The sequence below is a fragment of the Aegilops tauschii genome, chromosome 2 (genome assembly GCF_002575655.3).
Source record: "Aegilops tauschii subsp. strangulata cultivar AL8/78 chromosome 2, Aet v6.0, whole genome shotgun sequence".
Taxonomy (NCBI): Eukaryota; Viridiplantae; Streptophyta; class Magnoliopsida; order Poales; family Poaceae; genus Aegilops; species Aegilops tauschii.
Window position 1 is genome coordinate 612,564,923 of NC_053036.3, and position 9,784 is coordinate 612,574,706.

General features: G+C 50.6%; 1 protein-coding gene across 1 annotated transcript; it reads left to right on the forward strand.

Annotated features, from left to right (window-relative positions):
* The first annotated feature begins 2,376 nt into the window (after nucleotides 1-2,376).
* On the forward strand, nucleotides 2,377-8,845 carry LOC109754936 (ABC transporter B family member 19). Its single transcript, XM_020313826.4, has 9 exons — nucleotides 2,377-2,945; nucleotides 3,086-3,140; nucleotides 3,515-3,891; nucleotides 4,966-5,225; nucleotides 5,325-5,641; nucleotides 5,738-5,961; nucleotides 6,043-6,868; nucleotides 6,959-7,200; nucleotides 7,424-8,845. Exons 1-9 carry the CDS (start codon nucleotides 2,640-2,642, stop codon nucleotides 8,630-8,632), a joined length of 3,816 nt encoding a protein of 1,271 aa, XP_020169415.1. The 5' UTR covers nucleotides 2,377-2,639; the 3' UTR covers nucleotides 8,633-8,845.
* The last annotated feature ends 939 nt before the right edge of the window (nucleotides 8,846-9,784 follow it).

Here is a 9,784-nt window from a genome sequence, read left to right on the forward strand (position 1 = left end):
TGTGCAGCGAAGAAAGAGGGTGGCATGGGGTTTAGAGACGCCGAGGCTTTTAACCAAGCTTTACTTGCGAAGCAAGCTTGGCGGATTCTGAGAACTCCCTCCTCGCTTTGTGCGAGGGTATTGAAAGCTAGATATTTCAGCGAGGGAGGGATCATGAATGCAACTTGTCCTGATGGCGGCTCCTACACTTTTAGGAGTATTCTTCATGGAAGGGACCTGCTTAGAGCGGGCTTGGTTTGGCGTGTGGGAGACGGCTCTAGGCTAAATATTCACCATGACCAATGGATACCGAGGAACGGCAGCTTAACACCACTGGGTGTTGAGTATGTCCCGGGAGTTTCCAAGGTTTGTCACCTATTTGATCAATCGGGTCTACGATGGAATGAACAGCTGTTGGATTCGATGTTCTCACTTGAAGACGCAACAGATATAAAGCAGATCAATATTGGTGGACAGAACGTGGAAGATTATTTAGCGTGGAACTTCACCAAGGATGGACACTTCACAGTTCGCTCGGCGTACCACCTGCGGATTTCTCAAAACCGGGCTAGATCACGCGGGCAGGGATCCTCCTCAACAGTGAACCAACATAAGAGCTGGATGGCTGTGTGGGACACGTCGGCTCCGGGGAAGGCAAAGATTCACATGTGGCGTTTGCTCCGCAATGGTTTGGCTGTTGGTCATGAACTACAGCGACGAAGAATCAAGGCGGGAGTTTTTTGCACGACATGTGGACGTGACGAGACAATCTACCATAGATTCTGGGGCTGTCCTCACTCAGCTCTTTATTGGAAAAAACTGCAGTCGGAAAAGGGAATTGCGGTGGCGATCTCACCGTGTCAACTTGATTCCCAGAGTGCAGTTGCGAGATGGCTTCTTGAGTGGTTCGAGCATGCAGGGGAGGAAGAGTGACCAGAAATGGTCCAATCAGTCTACGCTCTGTGGCTAGCTCGGAACGAGGCCCAGGAGGCAAGCGGATTGAGAAACCACATGAAATAATGCTGCGAGTGATGAGGCTGGTTGAGGAATGGCAAAAAGTTCATGAGAAACCCACTACCGAGCGCCAACCAACAGTGAGAGCGAGGTGGGAAGCGCCGGAGGAAGGCTGGATAAAAGTAAACGCTGATGGAGCTTTTTCCAAAAGCCGCGGACAGGGAGGAGCAGGGGTGGTCTTGAGAGACCATGATGGAGGTTTTATGGGTGCTGCCTGTCTCTTCATCGACCATGCGTCAAGTGTAGAGCAAGTGGAGGTGTTGGCATGCAGGCGAGCTATCCAACTAGCTAGCGAAGCAAATGTACAAAAGCTACATGTCGAGCTGGACAACCTGGGAGTGGTGGCGGCGATCAACAAAAATGACCAAGATCTCTTGAACTTGGGACCGAGCATTGAGGAGATCAAGCATATGCTAACCCAGTTTATGCAGGTGAGGGTTTCTTGGGCGAAGAGAAAAGCAAATGGAGCTGCTGATAAGCTAGCTAAAGTTAGTTTAGGAGATGAATTTTGTAATGTGTGGTGGGCTGTACCACCGGAGTCTATCCTCTAGATTATCTCAGATGAGATTCCTGGCTACGGTTAAATAATAAAGCAAGGTTGATCCTAAAAAAAAAGTCAGATAGGAAAATGTCCTATATGATTCCATTCATACGAAAAATATATAAATTCATTTGTTCCAAACGAGCCTAACTATTTTGATGCGGGGTGAAGCCACCCGTACAATCAAAGGGGAGTCTGTAGTCGTGTCGTTCATTTCGCAGGCAGCCATATCTATAATGCCCTAAAATCGTCCCACAAACACATGCAATTCATTAGCCGTGCATTAATGTATGAAAAGCATCATTGCGACAGGAGGACTACGTTGAATACGGAGAGTATCGTTTTTTGGCGGAAGGATCGCGTTAATTGTGAAGAGTATCAATCTTTGGACGGGACAATCACATTAATTTTTAAAATATCTTTGACCATCGGACGAGAGGATTATATGTTACTTATGAAAAGTACCTTCCTTTGGCGGAAGAATCACATTATAATTACGAAAAATATCATCAAACTTTGGACATGATCAAGCTAATTATGAAAAGTATCATGTACGGAAGATCACTACTAAAATACGTATGCATGGTTGCAACACAGACAAGTAGATTGTGTATGTAATTCCCTTCATGATCATGGCGTAAATCGTAATTGATATGAACTGTCTATGGAAGATTGAGGGGCTGCAAATTTTGGATCGCATGCATGATTGGCTGGGAAAAGGAAAACAGAGTGAGCGAGCTGCAAAGGTCACCGCGGGTGAGGCCACCACACTCCACTCCACTCTACCAGTTGGCCCGATCTTCTGACCCCGCCGCGCCTCGGCACTCTCCTCTTTATCTCTCGCCCCAAGGCCCTGCCTACTTCTGACCACCACCGCGGCGCGGAGCACAAAGGCACCACCACCTCCCCCCTCCCCTCCCAAAGACCTCACCTGCACGTCACGAAACCCGAGGCCAGAGCCAGAGCCCCAGTCCAAGAAAGCAAGGCCAAGCAGTGCCCGGAGGGAGACCCCTGCCTCGCCGTCCAATGCTCCCGGCCGCGGCGGCGTCAATGGCGGCCTGAGAGTGCGAGCGAGCGAGGGTGGGTGCACGGGCTGCGCACTGCGATGGCGGACACGGCGGCGGACGGCAAGGCGGAGAAGATGGAGAAGGCGGCGAACGGGTCGGCGGGGTGCGACGCGGCGGCGGCGGGGGCGGGGCAGGGCAAGAAGCGGGCGGACCAGGCGGTGGCGTTCCACGAGCTCTTCTCGTTCGCCGACCGGTGGGACCTGGCGCTCATGTCCCTGGGCACCCTCGGCGCGCTGGCGCACGGCGCCGCCATGCCCTGCTTCTTCCTCCTCTTCGGGGACCTCATCAACGGCTTCGGCAAGAACCAGACCGACCTCCGCGCCATGACCGACGAGGTCGCCAAGGTCCGTACTAGTACCGCCTCGCCCACTCAACTCCCACTGCTCGATGTTCTCCCCGATTTGTTTTCGGATCATTCATGTCGCAAAGATCACTACTAGTGTTCATTCACCACTGATTGGTTTTCCTCGCTCCTCCATTGCAGTATGCGCTCTACTTCGTCTACCTCGGACTGGTGGTCTGCGTCGCCTCCTACGCAGGTGAGCTCCTCGTCTCCGTCCGGCGCCCCCTACACCTCCGCAAAATACCCAGCACGCCCCTCTCCTCTCGCTTCCTCCGGCGCACTAAGGCTGGGTACAAGAATAGCAAGAAGTACAGGGTCCTATGCGCAAAACTAGATCTGGTCATGGCCTGTGGGGCATCTCTCGGAGACCACCCCACTCACTAACACAAGTCCCGTCCCGTCGCCATCCCACCACAAACAGGAACAAATTAACAATAATTATGTTTGTCGCCTTCTCCGGCGTGTTCGACCTCGCCGGAGTTCGCGCCGGCGCCGGTGGAAGTCGTAGCAGTACTATCTTGGAATCAATGTGACCGAAGCTGTGACACTATTTTCTTGGGTTCTTGGCAGAGATCGCGTGCTGGATGTACACCGGGGAGCGGCAGGTGATCGCGCTCCGGAAGGCGTACCTGGACGCCGTCCTCCGGCAGGACGTCGGGTTCTTCGACACGGACGCGCGCACGGGGGACATCGTCTTCGGCGTGTCCACCGACACGCTGCTCGTGCAGGACGCCATCGGCGAGAAGGTAGGCAACTTCATGCACTACCTCGCCACCTTCTTCGCGGGGCTCGTCGTCGGCTTCGTCTCCGCGTGGCGGCTCGCGCTGCTCAGCGTCGCCGTCATCCCGGCCATCGCCTTCGCCGGCGGCCTCTACGCCTACACGCTCACCGGCCTCACCTCCAAGAGCCGCGAGTCCTACGCCAATGCCGGCGTCGTCGCGGAGCAGGTAACAATAATTGATTCTTACTCCCTGTCATAGGATATTTGTCGCGGATCCGCCGAGGATTTGTGTCGGATTAATCTAAGCATCATGGGTAGTGCGTCCATGGACTTCCCTGCCTGAATTCAGGGTGGTGGGTAGGTGGGGTGGTAATTTTCTGGTGGTGCCTGCTGATCAGGAACCAAACATGAGAAATCTTTGTATTCTTATGCAGCATGACAACTGAGAACTGACCAACATCGCTTTAATGCCTTTGAACCTTTGTTCCTTGGGAATCCTATGAGCAATTCCATAACTAGGGTGGGGGCAGCGCATTGCGCCGGAATTGTCGTTTGTTTGTGCTTTAAGCAGACTTACATGACATGCTATCCTTCTAGCCATAGTGGCCCACTGAGCCTACATTTAGATTTGGTTTTCAGAGTGCCTACAAATATCATCTCTCATTTTATTTTCATAATCAACTAGGTCCAGCAAAGTTAACTCTATCTTTGAGCAGAAAAAATATATATAAAGTTTTTTGTGGTTTGAGTATAATAATCTATCTTAATTATTTTGGTGGGGAGCATACAGAATAACTGAAGAAGACAACATGTGGTATTCAAAAAGGAAAACTAAGGATGATGTGTGATGACAGTGGAATATAGGAGGTTGGGTATGACCATTTTTGGGCATAGGATGTAGACAGTCAACCGTGGATAGCAGGGAGTTGGTGTATATGCTCTTCTGGTATTCCAAAAGAAAATCCACCCATATGCTACTGGAATTGTTTATTTATCGGTCATGTGCACATAAAGCGCTAAAATGCTTTGACACGCGTGCCATTTTCTTTTCGTCGGAGTTTAAAGGTGCTTTAGCCATTTGTTTTCTGAAAAAAGGTTAAGCTAGTTATCCTTATGCTTTGTTACTTGACCTAGATATCCTGATGCTCTAGTGCTGCCTAGAATTATTACCACACTTTATTTGAATAACTGTAAAAGAAATACTCTAGTATTGTCACTGTGATGTAACTTGTGGAATCAAGTTACTTGGAACCTCATGGTTAGTGCTGACTGCGAATTGGGGTAAAACATTCTGTCACAGGCAATTGCGCAAGTTAGAACAGTCTACTCATTTGTTGGAGAGAGCAAAGCACTCAATTCGTACTCTGAAGCAATCCAGAATACACTGAAGCTTGGTTACAAAGCTGGGATGGCCAAAGGTCTTGGTATTGGGTGCACTTACGGGATAGCGTGCATGTCATGGGCACTAGTATTCTGGTATGCCGGTGTCTTCATCCGGAATGGGCAGAGCGATGGTGGCAAGGCCTTTACCGCCATCTTTTCTGCAATCGTTGGTGGCATGTAAGTGAATATGCATCCTTCCGTTTCATCTATTTTCCCTTGCTTGTTTTTATTTGCTCTGACGTCTCCCGTGTATTTTCCTGATCTTTGTTGCTACAGGAGTCTTGGCCAGGCATTCTCGAACCTTGGAGCCTTCAGCAAAGGGAAGATTGCCGGATACAAACTGTTGGAGGTCATTCGTCAGAAGCCCTCCATAGTTCATGACCATAAGGATGGCAAGTTGTTGGCGGAGGTCCATGGAAATATTGAGTTCAAGGATGTTACCTTCAGTTATCCATCTAGGCCTGATGCTATGATCTTTCGGGATTTCTCTCTGTTCTTCCCTGCTGGGAAAACTGTTGCAGTTGTTGGAGGCAGTGGGTCTGGAAAGAGCACTGTTGTGGCTCTGATAGAAAGGTTCTATGATCCTAATGAAGGTAATACATGACTTATCACCGAGGCCTCATGTGTTATTATTTCTTTATATATATCTCCAGTTGGATCTTATCCCCTTAAATTCCCTTGAATTGTAGGCCAGGTTTTGCTGGACAATGTTGATATCAAGACACTTCAATTGAGGTGGCTGAGGGATCAAATTGGACTAGTAAACCAAGAACCTGCCCTTTTTGCAACTACTATCATTGAGAATATACTTTATGGAAAACCTGATGCCACAATGGCAGAAGTTGAGGCTGCAGCAACTGCATCCAATGCTCATAGTTTCATCTCTCTCCTGCCCAATGGATACAACACAATGGTTAGTCTACTTTTATATGTTTCATAACATCAAGTCAGGTTGAATCAATTGATTATTTATTTGTTTTTATTTCTTTCATAGGTTGGGGAGAGAGGAATTCAGCTATCTGGTGGTCAGAAACAGCGCATTGCAATTGCTCGTGCTATGCTGAAGGACCCCAAGATACTGCTCCTTGATGAAGCTACCAGTGCTTTAGACGCAGACTCAGAGAACATTGTGCAAGAAGCTCTAGACCGCCTGATGGTTGGGAGGACTACAGTAATTGTTGCGCACCGTCTGTGCACCATCAGAAATGTAAACATGATCGCGGTGTTACAGCAAGGCCAAGTTATTGAGACTGGGACACATGACGAACTTTTAGCAAAAGGAACCTCTGGAGCATATGCCTCCCTGATCCGTTTTCAGGAAACGACACGTAACAGAGATCTTGGTGCTGCATCTACCCGTAGGTCGCGCTCGATGCACTTGACAAGCTCTCTCTCCACCAAATCTCTGAGCCTCAGGTCCGGAAGCTTACGGAACCTGAGCTATCAGTACAGCACTGGAGCAGATGGGCGCATTGAGATGATCTCAAGTGCAGATAATAGCCTCAAATACCCAGCACCACGTGGTTACTTTTTCAAGCTCCTAAAACTGAATGGCCCTGAATGGCCGTATGCGGTGTTGGGTGCCATTGGTTCTGTTCTATCTGGATTCATCGGCCCAACATTTGCCATTGTTATGGGTGAAATGCTTGATGTGTTCTACTACAAGGACCCTGTTGAAATGGAGAAGAAAACTAAGCTTTATGTGTTCATCTATATTGGCACAGGCATATACGCCGTGGTTGCTTATCTTGTGCAGCATTACTTCTTCAGCATAATGGGAGAAAATCTTACAACCAGAGTTAGAAGGATGATGCTGTCAGGTATGCATTTCTTGTCGTACCATAAGATCATAATTAATCTACTTTTGCAGTGTCAGATAACTTACAGTAAATCTTTGTCATTTCCTGCAGCAATACTTAGGAACGAAGTTGGTTGGTTTGACGAAGAAGAAAACAACTCTAGTCTTGTGGCTGCTCGTGTAGCAGTTGATGCAGCTGATGTAAAGTCAGCGATAGCTGAGAGGATATCCGTGATACTGCAGAACATTACGTCGCTTATGACATCTTTCATCGTTGGTTTTATCATTGAGTGGAGAGTGGCGATCCTTATTCTGGCCACATTCCCTCTTCTTGTGCTTGCCAACTTTGCTCAGGTAATTTCCTGGCCTACCTTTTCAGTCAACCAATTTTTTCAGTACTGAACAGTACCTTACTCTAGATGATGTAGAAGATACAAGAGACATTTTGCCAGTTTAGTGCAGTTGTCTGAATCAGAACGATGCTTTTGTCTTTTCAGCAGTGTACATTGTATGGAAAATATACCCAAATGTAACTGAATATGTTCTAAAATTTGTGTGTTTCCTTTGATGCTTCCAGCAACTTTCGATGAAGGGCTTTGCTGGTGACACAGCAAAGGCACACGCCAAGAGCAGCATGGTTGCCGGTGAAGGCGTGAGCAACATCCGCACCGTGGCGGCCTTCAACGCTCAAAACAAGGTCATGTCTCTGTTCAGCCATGAGCTGCGCATTCCAGAGGAGCAGATCCTGCGCCGCAGCCAGACCGCGGGCCTTCTGTACGGCCTCTCGCAGCTCTGCCTCTACTGCTCGGAAGCGCTCATTCTCTGGTATGGTTCTCATCTGGTGCGGTCACATGGGTCGACCTTCTCCAAGGTCATCAAGGTCTTTGTCGTCCTTGTCGTGACCGCCAACTCCGTGGCCGAGACGGTCAGCCTCGCGCCGGAGATCATCCGTGGTGGTGAATCTATCCGCTCCATCTTTGGCATCCTCAACAGGGCGACGAGGATCGATCCTGATGATCCGGAGGCAGAGCGTGTCACTACTGTCCGCGGCGACATTGAGCTGCGGCATGTGGACTTCTCGTATCCTTCACGCCCTGACATTGAGATCTTCAAGGACTTCAACCTGAAGATCCAGGCCGGGCGCAGCCAGGCTCTGGTCGGCGCCAGCGGTTCCGGCAAGAGCACCGTCATCGCCCTCATCGAGCGGTTCTACGACCCGACCGGCGGCAAGGTGATGATCGACGGCAAGGACATCCGGAGGCTGAACCTCAAGTCCCTGCGGCGCAAGATCGCCCTGGTGCAGCAGGAGCCGGCCCTCTTCGCCTCCAGCATCCTGGAGAACATCGCGTACGGCAAGGAAGGCGCAACGGAGGAGGAGGTGGTCGAGGCGGCCAAGACGGCCAACGTGCACGCGTTCGTGAGCCAGCTCCCCGACGGGTACCGGACGGCGGTGGGCGAGCGGGGCGTGCAGCTGTCGGGCGGGCAGAAGCAGCGCATCGCCATCGCGCGCGCGGTGCTCAAGGACCCGGCCATCCTGCTCCTGGACGAGGCGACGAGCGCGCTGGACGTCGAGTCGGAGAGCGTGCTGCAGGAGGCGCTGGAGCGGCTGATGAAGGGGCGGACGACGGTGCTGGTGGCGCACCGGCTGTCGACGATCCGCGGCGTGGACCGCATCGCCGTGGTGCAGGACGGGCGCATCATCGAGCACGGCGGGCACTCGGAGCTCGTGGCCCGGCCCGAGGGGGCCTACTCCCGGCTGCTGCAGCTGCAGAACCACCGCAACTGATGGGGGAACATGATCGATGCCATTTGACAGCTTTGCCTTGGATGGATGGAGGCTTGATTTTTGTGGGTGGTGGTGGTCTGGTCTAGTGGGTGTAGATACTAGGGCGACCGTGTGTTACTGGTCTCTTTTCTTTGTGCTTGAACTGCAAACCTTGTGATCCGATCTTGATCTGTATCTTCTCCGTGATGAAATGCATGATGCAACTCTCGTTTTTCTCGCTGTTTTCTCCCGTTTGATGTGTGATGCAACCTTGTGTTGTGTCTCGAATTGATTCGTTCGGCTGGCATCCCTTCCTAACCTGAGCTCGTCGTGGAACGCCCGGAGCTCGCCACACCCATCTCCCTCTTCGCCGCCAGAGGGCGGGCGCCACTGGGCAATGACACGTGCGGCGTCCGTGTTGGCGGAGCCGTCTGATTCAACGGAGCATGGCGAGGCGCGAGATCGAGGCTCATCAGGGGAGCAGCGAGGCCTGCTGCGTGACGATGTTGATCGGCGTTCAAACGGCGCCGATCGAGGCCCTCGCCGCGGCCGTCCTCCTTTTATACGAGGAAGGTTGTTTTTAGAGAGAATTTTTAGAGGAAGGTTTTTTAGAGAGATTTTTAGAGGAAGGTGCTTTTTCTTTCCTAGGCCACTTCGGCCATCTATTTTGCCGGCCTTTCTGCCCAATATATTGGAAACAGGCTGGCTTATTCGGGAGGTCTCACATATGGAGCAGGCCATGGAGACACTAACCAATGGTTATCCTTCTCTCGGGCCACATTTTTAGCCTGAGAGCGTGTCAATTTTCAGTGAACCTATTTAGGATCTAGTTTCGAAGATCTTGACGTGAGAAATTTAATAGGGAAAATTGTTTGGTATTTAGATGCACTGTTAAGAGATTTTTTTTTAATGACGAATCTACGAAAAAAGATAAACCTCCCGGGTTGCGACAAGTCGCGGACATGAGGTGTGCCCAGCTGTCAGTACCTAAGAAGTTGGGGACCGACCTTTACAAGGGGTAACCCTTAACTAGTGATTTCGACCTATGTGACGTGTGCTGCGTCAAATAGCCGTGCGACACATAGGAATCCTCGACTGGGCCGACACGTTGGCAGTCACACAAGCGACCCGCATGGTAGCTCAACAGTGCAGCGTAAAAAAATCCACAAAGAA